Source organism: Grampus griseus (genome assembly GCF_964374135.1).
Source record: "Grampus griseus genome assembly, chromosome: 14".
Lineage (NCBI taxonomy): Eukaryota > Metazoa > Chordata > Mammalia > Artiodactyla > Delphinidae > Grampus > Grampus griseus.
Window position 1 is genome coordinate 66621578 of NC_139008.1, and position 13923 is coordinate 66635500.

The 13923-nt window shown below is 37.9% G+C and overlaps 1 protein-coding gene across 1 annotated transcript in view; it reads right to left on the reverse strand.

Moving 5' to 3' along the window:
* RBL1 (RB transcriptional corepressor like 1) overlaps positions 1–13923 on the reverse strand; it is a gene marked incomplete at both ends in the record, with an annotated part of 74157 nt that overhangs the window by 14423 nt on the left and 45811 nt on the right. Inside the window, 2 exons of the mRNA XM_082669490.1 lie at positions 872–943; positions 5395–5571. Of these exons, the coding sequence (XP_082525616.1) occupies positions 872–943; positions 5395–5571 (249 nt within the window). The remainder of the gene's footprint in view (positions 1–871; positions 944–5394; positions 5572–13923) is intronic.

A 13923-nucleotide genomic window follows, 5' to 3' on the forward strand; every position in this document is an offset into this window, starting at 1 on the left:
GTCACGCTAACATTTTATATTTCCATGACTGAAAGACTGTACAGAATTCTCACCAGGGCTATTATATCAGAAATGCCTGATATCTATTCAAAGATGCAAACATTAAGATTCTTATCAGATGGAAAAAGAAGCTAGACTTAATTTAATATATCCTCAAATTTCACTGGATTTAAACATCATCAGAGAATCAAGTCTTATATGATTAAAGAATATTATTATTATAAATATTTTTCATTAGTGAAAAATGTCCCTACTCAAATAAATGAACAAATGGAATAAGAGAACGTGTGAGAAGTATATGCATATATAATATATAGGGACTTCCTTGGCGGTGCAGTGGTTAAGAATCCGCCTGCCAATGCAGGGGAAACGGGTTCGATCCTTGGTCCGGGAAGATCCCACATGCGGTGGAGCACCTAAGCCCGTGCGCCACAACTACTAAGCCTGCGCGCTAGAGCCTGTGAGCCAACTATTGAGCCTGTGTGCCACAACTACTGAAGCCCGTGTGCCTAGAGCCTGTGCTCCGCAACAAGAGACGCCACTGCAACGAGAAGCCTGCACACCGCAACGAAGAGTAGCCGCCACTTGCCGCAACTAGACAAAGCCCATGTGTAGCAATGATGACCTAATGCAGCCATAAATAAATAATAAATAAATAAATAAATAAATAATATAGATTAGTCAGAAACAGCAAGATTTTTGGCTTCCACTGAAACTGTTTTTTAATTAAAACTGTCTCGAGTTTAATGGTGTCCATTAAACCAAAAAATCTATAGTAAAACTAGAAAAGAAGTTTACCTTTTACATGACTTGTCAGCAGAGAAATAGTACAAATCTATTTTGGGACAGGAGGAAAAATAATGTAACTCACATGACTATTAGCTTGAGGCTGATTCCTATAACTTTTCATTATTTCTTGAAAAGTTCTTTCTTCTTTTGTTACCTAAGGAAAATAAGAACTGCATTTATCAACTGCTTTTAAAAGAAAAATGGCTCTGAACAAAAACTTCAATTACAGGTTAGCATTGAGAGGAGTCTTGCAGAAAGCCATTAACCCCAGGCCACTCAATAACTAAAATCCACTACCATTTATGACTTTTACTACCTTAAAAGTTCAGGTTTGGGGACATCCCTGGTGGCGCAGTGGTTAAGAATCCACCCGCCAATGCAGGGGACACGGGTTCGAGCCCTGGTCTGGGAAGATCCCACATGCCGCGGAGCAACTAAGCCCATGCACCACAACTACTGAGCCTGCACTCTAAAGCCCGTGAGCCACAACTACTGAGCCCATGTGCCACAACTACTGAAGCCCATGTGCCTAGAGCCCATGCTCCGCAACAAGAGAAGCCACTGCAGTGAGAAGCCCGAGCACCGCAACGAATAGTAGCCCCCGCTCACCGCAACTACAGAAAGCCCACATGCAGCAACGAAGACCCACTGCAGCACAAATAAATGAAAAGTAAAAAAAAAAAAAAAAAAAAAAAAAAAAGTTCAGGCTTTGTGGCCTGTGGAGACTCAGCTAATAGTTTCATTAATCAAAAGCACTAAGATTGCTATGATATAACTACCAAAAATGCATTTCTTTATAAAAAAGAATGATATAAGAAAACTCAGATCTGCTGAATCCCTTGCAGTCTCCAGTTGTATTAGTTTTTAAGTACTTATTTAAAATTAACCACATACTAAAGGATAGAAAATGTCTTGTGATTCACAATAAGACAGAGGGTATTACAGGATTAGGCTTTTAATAGTTCAGAACAGACTATAGGGTTTTAACACTTAGAAAAGTCACAGTGGTGGCCAAAAGAAAGAAAATAAATTAGTGATCCATAAAGGAATCCCTTCTAGTCTATTTATTATCACAGAGTTCACTTAAATTACTCTTTTCTTCTCCTTCACTGTCCATTAGCACTAAACCTGTTCTCCATAATGATGTTCTCCACAGAAATGGCAAAGCCTGAGCTATGGTAGTTTTCAAAAAAACACAAATGATTATTTAAGACGGTAGACAGCAGAAGCGAGAAGAACTACAATCCTGCAGCCTGCAGAATGGAAACCGCAATCACAAGAAGTCAGACAAAGTGAAATGGCAGAGGAATATGTCCCAGATAAAGGAACAAGATAAAACCCCAGAAGAACAGCTATAAGTGAAGTGGAGATAGGCAACCTTCTGGAAAAAGAACTCAGAAAAATGATAGTGAAGATGATCCACGATCTCAGAAAAAGAACAGAGGCAAGGATAGAGAAGATGCAAGAAATGTTTAACAAAGACCTAGAAGAATTAAAGAACAAAGAAACAGAGATGAACAATACAATATCTGAAATGAAAAATACACTAGAAGGAATCAATAGCAGAATAACTGAGGTGGAAGATTGGATAAGTGACCTGGAAGACAGAATGGTATAAATCACTGCCGTGGAACAGAATAAAGAAAAAAGAATGAAAAGAAATGAAGACAGTCAAAGAGACCTCTGGGAAAACATTAAATGCATCAACATTCACATTATAGGGGTCCCAGAAGGAGAAGAGAGAGACAGAAAGGACCTGAGAAAATCTTTGAAGAGATAACAGCTGAAAACCTCCCTAACATGGGAAAGGAAACAGTCACCCAAGTCCAGGAAGGGCAGAGAGTCCTAGGCAGGATAAACACAAGGAAGAACACACCGAGACACAGAGTAATCAAACTGACAAAAATTAAAGAAAAAATACTAAAAGCAACAAGAGAAAAACGATACAAGGGAACTTGCAAAAGGTTATCAGCTGACTTCTCAGCAGAAACTCTGCAGGCCAGAAGGGAGTGGCATGATGTATTTAAAGTGATGAAATGGAAGAAACTACAACCAAGAATACTCTAACCAGCAAGGCTCTTATTCAGATTTGATGGAGAAATCAAAAGGTTTACAGATAAGCAAAAGCTAAGAGAATTCAGCACCACCAGACCAGCTTTGCAACAAATGCTGAAGGAACTTCTCTAAGCAGAAAAGAAAAGGCTACAACTAGAAACAAGAAACTTACGAATGGAAAAGCTCACCAGTAAAGGCAAACATACAGTAAAGGTAGGAAATCATCCACATGCTAATATGATATCAAAACCAGCAATTACAAGAAGGGGAGAACACAAATGCAGGATATTGGAAATGCATTTGAAATTAAGAGGCCAGCAATTTAAAACAATCTTGTTTATATATAGATTGCTATATCAAATCCTCATGGTAACCGCAAATTGAAAATCTACGATACACATACAAAAAAGAAAAAGGAATTGAAACACAACACTAAAGTTAGTCATCAAATCACAAGAGAAGAGAACAAAAGAGGAAGGGAACAAGAAAAAATGTTTCGTAACTCTATGTCTCTTGATTTTTTGTATTTTCCATCTCTATGTGATATGCTGTTTTTTCGTTTCCTCAGCTCTACATTCTAATCCATTGAGTCTTTTGGCTTGGAATTTGTTTCCATTACAAGCTTCATTCGGTTCTTTTTGACATCTTACAGGTCCTTTTTAAAATGACTTGGCCTTTGTTCATAAAAAGAATTTTCCTTTATACATTGAATCATTTAAAACATATAATTGCATAATTTGAGATCAATAATTCCATTACCTGAAATTTTTGAATATCTAACCTGCTCTAAATTTTATCTGTTGACATACTCACATTGGCTTATTTCCTTGATTGTTTTATAATTTTGGATTTTTTAGTTCTGTTTTAATAAGGATTTAATTTGTGTGAATACTGAATGGCTTCAGGGTTGAGTGTTTCATACCTCAAAGTAGTTTGCTTCTGCTGGGAACCCCAGTGATATTATTAGCTCTGGGACAACTTTTGGTTTTGTTGTTGCTGTTATTGTTACTGTTTTGACTTTGCAGATTCTTTTTCTTTGGCCATGCCATGTGTCTTGTGGGATCTTGGTTCCCTGACCAGGGATTGAACCTGCGCCCTCGGCAGTGAAAGCACAGAGTCCTAATAACCCTAGAGATTCTTGGAATGGTAAAATAAATGAGGTATGCAAATTGGTGTGGTTTTAAAAGAGGAAAGAGTGATACCAATATAAAGGATTATTAGTATGGATGCCAATGTAGAATGTGACTATAAAAGGGGAGTAACTATGTGGTCTTTTTCGTGCTGTATGTTATCTAGTTGTTGTGGAATAAATGTATAAAAACTGTAACCACAGAAGGAAATATTTGTAACTCTCTGTAAGTTATAAACCCAATGCTGCTTTTTAGGGTTCTGGTATCCTTAAGAGAAATAATAAAAATAGTAACAGCTTAAAAAAAGATTAGTTAATAACATTTATTAATACCTATTTTGTATAGAGATTTTAAAGATGTAATGTGAGAAGGAAGTCACAAAGGAGTTTGAGAACATGTCCTCTGCCTCAAAAAGCTGAAAAATTAGGTTGTAACATCTACATCTGCTAGGACTGGTAGTGTGGCCAATATGATCAAGACCAAAGGTACAGATGATTGTTTCAGACCTATTAGAATTTTTAAAGACAAGTAAGATATGCCATTTTATGACTTAAAACATATTGTAGCAACTAGAAAGTAAAATGCTCTTCTGAGGCAACAGAATAAATCACTGGAAAGCAATAAAGTATAGAAGCTATTTTATACCAGATTCTGAATCAGGAGAACATAGGTTGTCACTTATTGTGTAACTTTGGCCAAGTTACTTTCACCTCTGGGCCTCAGTTACTCGCCTAAAATGTAACGATCATTTTACTTTAAAGTACAAGATTAGAGGTGTCACGGGGTGATGGTGGAAATGGTTCTCCATTAATAGTGTGGAGAACCATTTTACCAAAAATGGTCTCTAAGATCTTTTCCAATTTTTTTTTACAACCAGTGTATTCCTATGAAGCAAGAAGGCTGATTACTATGAAAGTAAATGAAAGACTTCCCTGGTGGCACAGTGGTTAAGAATCTGCCTCTCCCAGTGCAGGGAACACGGGTTTGATCCCTGGTCCGGGAAGATCCCACATACCATGGAGCAATTAAGCCCGTGAGCCACAACTACTGAGCCCACGTGCTGCAACTACTGAAGCCTGCAGGCCTAGAGCCTGTGCTCTGCAACAAGAGAAGCCACTGCAATGAGAAGCCCACGCACCACAAGGAAGAGTAGCCCCTGCTCTCTGCAACTAGAGAAAGCCCGCACACAGCAATGAAGACCCAACACAGCCAAAAATAAGAAATAAATAAAATAAATAAATTTATAAAATAAAAAAAAGAAAGTAATGAAGAGTCCATAGAAATAGATACAGTAGCTGGAATTTACCACTGTTGGCTTGTAGCACTTAAGGCAAACTAACAATCAAGTGCAACAGTTTTTCACCTCAGGCCTCAAATACAGGTAACTACGGCAAAGAGCTTCCCCCAACTTATACGTTACCTTTGCCATGATGTAGAAGGCACAAAGGAGGAGCTGATCCAAATGTCTGTCTTTCATCAGATCAGGGCAGTGAACTAAAGTGAATTCAAAACATGTCCATATCTTCCTTCTTAACTCATTTGAAACATCCAGTTTTAAACATAAATCACGTAAGCGTACACTTGCCAAATGATAGACCTAAGATGAAAGATAGCACATTGATGCAAAAAATCAAGTAAATAATTTCTCAAATTTATGTCTTACCATGAACATGGGCTTTTAGGCCAACATTAATAAACACCTAAGGCTGCTGATGCATTAAATTACATAAAATTTTTATTTTATAGTACTAGTTCACTGCTATGGCAAAAGAAAATATATTAAAACAAAATTTTCTTTGGAAAACTACCTTAAACATTTTTTTGGTAAAGATGTTATATGCTATTATTCTATGCTGTCAACTATGTAAAGTGAGAAATACTAAAATTAAATGGTTTGATTTACCAGCATCATGATCATTATGAATACATAATTTTTCAAGTATTCAGAAGTCTCTCTCTTTTTTTGGTTCAGGTAAAATGACTAGAAAGCCTAAAATGTCACATAATACACTCAAATGTTTGACTCCAAAATAAGTCAGAAAGCAAAATCATTTAAAAATTTCCCCAATAGTCTACATTGTTTTTATGAGCACATGAAAGGAATGTTAAGCAAACGAGATACCAGATTTTGTTGTTGTTTATTGAGGTATAACTGACATACAACATTAGTTTCAGGTGTACAACATGATTCAACATTTGTATATGTTGTGAAAAGATCACCACAATACGTCTAGTTAATATCCACACAGTTAACACAATTTTTTTTTCTTGTGATGAGAACTTTTAAGATCTAGTCTCTTAGCAACTGTAATATGGAATAAGCATTACTAACTATAGTCACCACGCTATACATTATATCCCCATGATTTATTTATTTTATAACTTGAAGTCTGTACCTTTTGACTCCCTTCATCCATTTCACCCACCCCCTCGCCCCCGGCAACCACTAACCTGTTCTCTGTATTTATGAGCTTGTTTTTGATTTTTAGATTCCACAAATAAATATCATATAGTATTGTCCTTCTCAGTCAAGTTGTTGTTTTTAAGTATGTCAGAGTAAATTCAGTTCAATACCTTCAACCTTTCATATATAGAGTCTTTATATGAACTGATACTAATGCAAATGCCCCAAAGGTCCTAAAAGATTATAAAATGATTTCTGATCATCCAAAAAGCATTATGTTTTATTATCTTAAGAACTGGTAATCCTACTGTGATATTCCTAAACTAGACTATTCTGTTTGAACTAAGTCTTTAAATCTAAATGTTCAGGGTAAAAAAAATGAAAAAGAGTAAGGCATTCTTTATAGCAAAGTATCTTTTGAGAGGGAAAAAAAATCCACAAATTAAAGCTGAAAAATGAACTTTAGCCATCCAATACACTAATCTGATAGAAAGAGAGATAAGGGTTGACTCCAAAGCCACCAGTGATTCATTTTATAACAAACTCATTTTCTGCATCCAACCCTTTGTTTCTGGTCTTGCTGGCTAAGAGATAAACGGGAACCACTGGGGTCAGAGCAGTGGGAAAGATGCTGGAACTTTACATTTGTGATAGAAGATAACAGATACAGTCCTAGGTAGAAGGATTAAGAATGTCATTAAGTAATATTTGTGGGGCTTCCCTGGTGGCGCAGTGGTTGGGAGTCTGCCTGCCAATGCAGGGGACACGGGTTTGGGCCCTGGTCCGGTAGGATCCCGCGTGCTGCGGAGCAGCAAAGCCTATGTGCCCAACTGCTGAGCCTGCACTCTGAAGCCCACGAGCCACAACTGTTGAGCTCATGTTCTACAGCAGGACAGGCCACTGCAATGAGAGGCCCACGCATTGTGGCGAGGAGTGGCCCCCACTCGCTGCAACTGGAGAAAAGCCCGTGTGCAACAATGAGGGCCCAATGCAGCCAAAAATAAATAAATAAAATAAATAAATTTTTTTTAAAAGTAATACTTGTTAAGTATCTTTTACAAAGCTAATCCAATGCCTTAAAGGTACACATACTCTGGAAGGCTTCTAACAAAAAATTCACAGTAAATTCTACTCAGGCATAGGATATCAGCATCACACTGAGTTCAGCATGGATAACATCTGCAATTTACTCAAGAAATGGTTATTTTGAACTCATTATAGATATGGACGTTTCAATTTCCTTTTAGGGTAAAATTTTTCTAGCTTCTAAGTAGGCTATAATTAAAAGGAAAAGGACAAGCTAGATTCTGAAATAAATTCAGAACTAAAAATTCATAAATAAAGCCTTATTTTTGTCAATCTTAGATTCATTATCAAAGGCAGCAATTTGTCATTTTGAAAATTAAAAATAGGGAATGAATGGGGAAAATACTACAGTTGGAGCTCTGTTTTTAAAACAGGCCTTAGGCACAAGATGTAGGCAGGAGTGGAGACGGTGGGACAGAGTAGAGAAAGCAGTGGGAGGTGGAAAAAAGGGCAAGTGTCTCAAGAATTATTCTAAGAAAGACTAGATAGAGGAAATAAACTTAAATTTGAATGAAGAGATAATTTGAAAAAACAAACATGAATTTCTTAAAAATTTTAAGCCTTAAACCCTAATCATAATGCTAAAAAGAAACAAAAAACAGTGCCTTTTTTTTCATTTACAATTTTTCAGAATGGGCTAAATAGCCACTAGTTACAGGGTAGACTGGAGAGGTATCTTCCAATTCTGGAATTTATTTTAGAGAAGCGGCATGTTTGGTCACAAATATCTGACTAACATGTCTATGTTATCAGAAGCTTTATGGTGCTTATAAAAGCTAGGCAGGATAAGCTGAAATTATTTCTATGTTAAATCTTTGCATTAATACTAAAATAATCTAGGCATTATAATGAGAACTGGTCAATTCGTAAAAGGTAAAAAACTAGATTTATGATAAAAATTATGTAGACTCCCAGCAGTATCTCACCAATCTTAATAATGAATCCTCAGTAATGTAAACTTATCCATAAGATCCAATGTACCTGTCCCACAATAAACTCCAATCTAAAGCAATATAACACAATGGAGTTCCTGTAAATTCCACAGGATGGCCAATTGCTTAATCAAAGTTATGTAAAACAAGCCGGCAGGAAATGGAATTAAAACTCTATGAGTCTGAGTCCAAACATTAGCTCATCAAGATCATAATGTTCTTTTAGAATGTCAAATATGTTTTTAAAAAAGGCTAAAGGTACATCACCTGATACTAAAGCTAAACAAAGACACTCTAAGAAAACTACAGACCAATATCTATGATATTGATGTGAAAATCCTCCACAAAACCCTAGCAACTGAATGGAACATCATACACTAAAAGGGTTATACACCATGACCAAGTAGGAGTTATTCATGGAATGAAAGGATAGTTTAACATATGAAAATCTATCAGTGTAATACACTACATTAGCAGAATGAAGAGAAAAATGATATAATCATCTCAAAATTTGATGCAGAAAAAAAGCAATTGACAAAATTCAATACCCTTTTGTTACAAACTAGGAATAGACGGAAACTACTTCAACATAATAAATACCATATATGAAAAATCCATAGCTAAGATCATACTCAAAGTAAAACAATGAAAGCTTTTCCTCTAAGATCAGGAACAAGACAAAGATGCCCAATTTCAGTACTTCTATTCAACACCATACTAGAAGTTCTAGCCAGAGCAATTAGGCAAGAAAAAGAAATAAAAGGCATCCAAATTAGAAAAGAAGTAAAACCATCTCTGTTTGCAGATGACATGACTTTATGTGTAGGAAACCCAAGCACCCTGGAGTCCATAAAAAATGTTAGAACTAATAAATGAATACAGCAAAGTTGCAGGATACAAAATCAACACACAAAAATCACTTTTATTCCTAAACCATAAACAATGCACAATCCAAAAATGAAATTAAGAAAATGATTCCATTTACAATAGCATGAAAAAGAATAAAATACTTGGGAATAAACTTAACCAAGGAGGCAAAAATTTGTATACTGAAAACTGCAAAGCATTGCTCAAAGAAATTAAAGAAAACATGAATAAATGGAAAGACATACTATGTTCATGGACTGGAAGACTTAATATTGTTAAGATGTCAACACTACTGAAAGCAATCTACAGATTCAGTATAATCCATATTAAAACCCTAAAGATTTTTTTTTTTTTGCAGAAATAGAAAAAAATCCATCCTAAAACTCATATGGAATGTCAAGGGACTCTGAATAGTCAAAATAATCTTGAAAAAGAAGAACAAAGTTGGAGGTCTCACATTTTCTGACTTCAAACCTTACTACAAAGTTACACTAATTAAAACTGTGGTACTGGCAAGAAGAGACCAATGAATAGAATACAGAGCCCAGAAATAAACCCTCACATATACAGTGATGAGTAACTTGACAAGGGTGTCAAGACCATTCAATGGAGAAAGGCAGTCTTGTCAACAAGACTTACTGAGAAAACTGGATATCCACATGCAAAAGAATGAAACTGGGTCCTTACCTTATACCATATATAAAAATTAACTCAAAATGGATCAAAGACCTAAATGTAATTTCTAAAACTATAAAAATCCTACAAGAAAACATAGGGGAAAAGCTTCATGACACTGGCATGTGCAATGATTTCTCGGATATGACACCAAAAAGAACAAGACAACAAAACAAAACATAGATAAATTAGACTTCATCAAATTAAAAACTTCTGTGCGTCAAAAGACACTAATATATAACATAGTGAAAAGGCAACCCATGGAATGGGAGAAGATATTTGCAAATCATGTATCTGATAAGGAATTAACATCCCGACAATATAAAGGACTTTTACAACTCACCAATAAAAAACTCAAAAAATGGGCAAAGGACTTGAATAGACATTTCGCTGAGGAAGGTAAAAGGATTGCCAATAAGCCCATGAAAAGATGCTCAATATCACTAATCATCAGGGAAACGCAAATCAAAACTGCAGTAAGGAGATAGCTTCAAAATGGTGGAGGAGTAAGACGTGGAGATCACCTTCCTCCCCACAAATACATCAAAAATACATCTACATGAGGAACAGCTCCTATGGAACACCTACTGAACACTGGCAGAAGACTTCAGACTTCCCAAAAGGCAAGAAACTCCCCACGTACCTGGGTAGGGCAAAATAAAAAAGAAAAAACAGAGACAAAAGAATAGGGATGGGACCTGCACCTCCGGGAGGGAGCTGTGAAGGAGGAAAAGTTTCCACACACTAGGAAGCCCCTTCACTGGTGGAGATGGCGGGTGGGAAGCTTTGGAGCCACAGAGGACAGCGCAACAACAGGGGTGCAGAGAGCAAAGCGGAGAGATTCCCACATAGAGGATCGGTGCCGATCAGCACTCACCAGCCTGAGAGGCTTGTCTGCTCACCCGCCGGGGCGGGTGGGGGCTGGGAGCTGAGGCTCGGGCTTCGGAGGTCAGATCCCAGGGAGAGGACTGGAGCTAGCTGCGTGAACACAGACTGAAGGCAGCTAGTCAGCCACAGCTACCTGGGAGGGAGTCCGGGAAAAAGTCTGGAACTGCCTAAGAGGCAACAGACCATTGTTTCAGGGTGCGCGAGGAGAGGGGATTCAGAGCACCACCTAAACGAGCTCCAGAGACGAGTGCGAGCCGTGGCTATCAGCGTGGACCCCAGAGACGGGCATGAAATGCTAAGGCTGCTGCTGCAGCCACCAAGAAGCCTGTGTGCAAGCACAGGTCACTACTCACACCTCGCCTCCCGGGAGCCTGTGCAGCCCGCCACTACCAGGGTCCCGAGATCCAGGGACAACTTCCCCGGGAGAACACATGTCATGCCCAGGCTGTTGCAACATTATGTTGGCCTCTGCGGCCGCAGGCTTGCCCCGCATTCTGTACTCCTCCCTTCCCCTGGCCTGAGGGAGCCAGAGTCCCCTAATCAGCTGCTACTTTTTAACCCCGTCCTGTCTGGGAGGGAAACAGACGCCCTCAGGCGACCTAAACGCAGAAGTGGGGCCAAATCCAAAGCTGACCTTCAGGAGCTGTGCGAACAAGGAAGAGAAAGGGAAATCTCTCCCAGCAGCCTCAGGAGCAGCGGATTAAATCTCCACAATCAAACTGATGTACCCTGCATCTGTGGAATACCTGAATAGACAACGAATCATCCCAAAATTGAGGCAGTGGACTTTGGGAGCAACTATAGAGTTGGGGTTTGCTTTCAGCATCAAATTTGTTTCTGGCTTTATGTTTATCTTAGTTTAGAATTTAGAGCTTATTATCACTGGTAGATAGGTTTATTGATTTGGTTGTTGCTCTCTTCCTTTTTTTAATATACATACATTTTTCCTTTTTCTCCTTTTGCCAGTGTGTATGTGTATGCTTCTTTGTGTGATTTTGTCTGTATAGCTTTGCTTTTGCCATTTGTCCTAGGGTTCTGTCTTTTTTTTTTTTTTTTTTTAGTATAATTTTTAGCACTTATTACCATTGGTGGATTTGTTTTTTGGTTTGGTTTCTCACTTCTTTTTTTTTTTACTTTCTCATTTTTTATTTTTAATAATATATTTTTAATTTTTAATTTTTATAACTTCATTTTATTTCTCTTTCTTTCTTTTTTTCTCCCTTTTCTTCTGAGCCATGTGGCTGACAGGGCCTTGGTGCTCCGGCCGGGTGTCCGGTCTGAGCCTCTGAGGTGGGAGAGCTGAGTTCAGGACAGTGGTCCACCAGAGACCTCCCAGCCCCACATAATATCAAATGGCGAAAGCTGTCTTAGAGATCTCCATCTCAACGTGAAGACCCAGCTCCACTCAATGACCAGCAAGCTACAGTGATGGACACCCTATGCCAAACAACTAGCAAGACAGGAACACAACCCCACCCATTAGCAGAGAGGCTGCCTAAAATCAAAATAAGGTCACAGACACCCCAAAACACACCACTGCATGCAGTCCAGCTCACCAGAAAGACAAGATCCAGCCTCATCCACCACAACACAGGCACCAGTCCCCTCCACTAGAAAGCCTACACAACCCACTGAACCAACTTTACGCACTGGGGGCAGACACCAAAAACGAGAACTATGAACCTGCAGCCTGCGAAAAGGAGACCCCAAACACAGTAAGTTAAGCAAAATGAGAAGACAGAGAAATACACAGCAGATGAAGGAGCAAGGTAAAAACCCACCAGACCAAACAAATGAAGAGGAAACAGGCAGTCTACCTCAAAAAGAATTCTGAGTAATGATAGTACAGATGATCCCAAATCTTGGAAATACAATGGAGAAAATACAAGAAACGTTTAACAAGGACCTAAAAGAACTAAAGAGCAAACAAACAATGATGAACAACACAATAAATGAAATAAAAAATTCTCTAGAAGGAATCAATAGCAGAATAACTGAGGCAAAAGAACAGATAAGTGACCTGGAAGATAAAACAGTGGAAATAACTACCACAGAGCAGAATAAAGAAAAAAGAATGAAAAAAATCAAGGAGAATCTCAGAAACCTCTGGGACAACACTAAACGCACCAACATTCAAATTATAGGGGTCCCAGAAGAAGAAGAGAAAAAAAAGGGACTGAGAAAATACTTGAAGAGATTATAGTTGAAAACTTCCCTAATATGGGTAAGCAAATAGTCAAGTCCAGGAAGCACAGAGAGTCCCATTCAGGATAAATCCAAGGAGAAGCATGCCAAGACACATATTAATCAAATGATCAAAAATTAAATACAAAGAAAAAATATTAAAAGCAGCAAGGGAAAAGCAACAAATAACATACAAGGGAATCCCTGTAATGTTAACAGCTGATTTCTCAGCAGAAACTCTGCAAGCCAGAAGGGAGTGGTAGGACATATTTAAAGTGATGAAAGAGAAAAACCTACAACCAAGATTACTCTACCCATCGAGGATCTCATTCAGATTTAATGGAGCAACTGAAACCTTTACAGACAAGCAAAAGCTAAGAGAATTCAGCACCACCACACCAGCTTTACAACAAATGCTAAAGGAACTTCCCTAAGCAGGAAACACAAGAGAGGAAAACACCTACAATAACAAATGCAAAACAATGAAGAAAATGGTAACCGGAACACATATATTGATATATACCTTAAATGTAAATGGATTAAATGCTCCAACCAAAAGACATAGACTGGCTGAATGGATACAAAAACATAACCCATATATATGCTGTCTACAAGAGACCCACTTCAGACCTAGGGACACATACAGACTGAAAGTGAGGGGATGGAAAAAGATATTCCATGCAAATGGAAATCAAAAGAAAGCTGGAGGAGCAATTATCATTTCAGATAAAGTAGACTTTAAAATAAAGAATGTTACAAGAGACAAGGAAGGACACTAAATAATGATCAAGGGATCAATCCAAGAAGATATAACATTTGTAAATATTTATGCACTCAACACAGGAGCACCTCAGTACATAAGGCAAATGCTAACAGCCATAAAAGGGGAAATCGACAGCAACACAGTAATAGT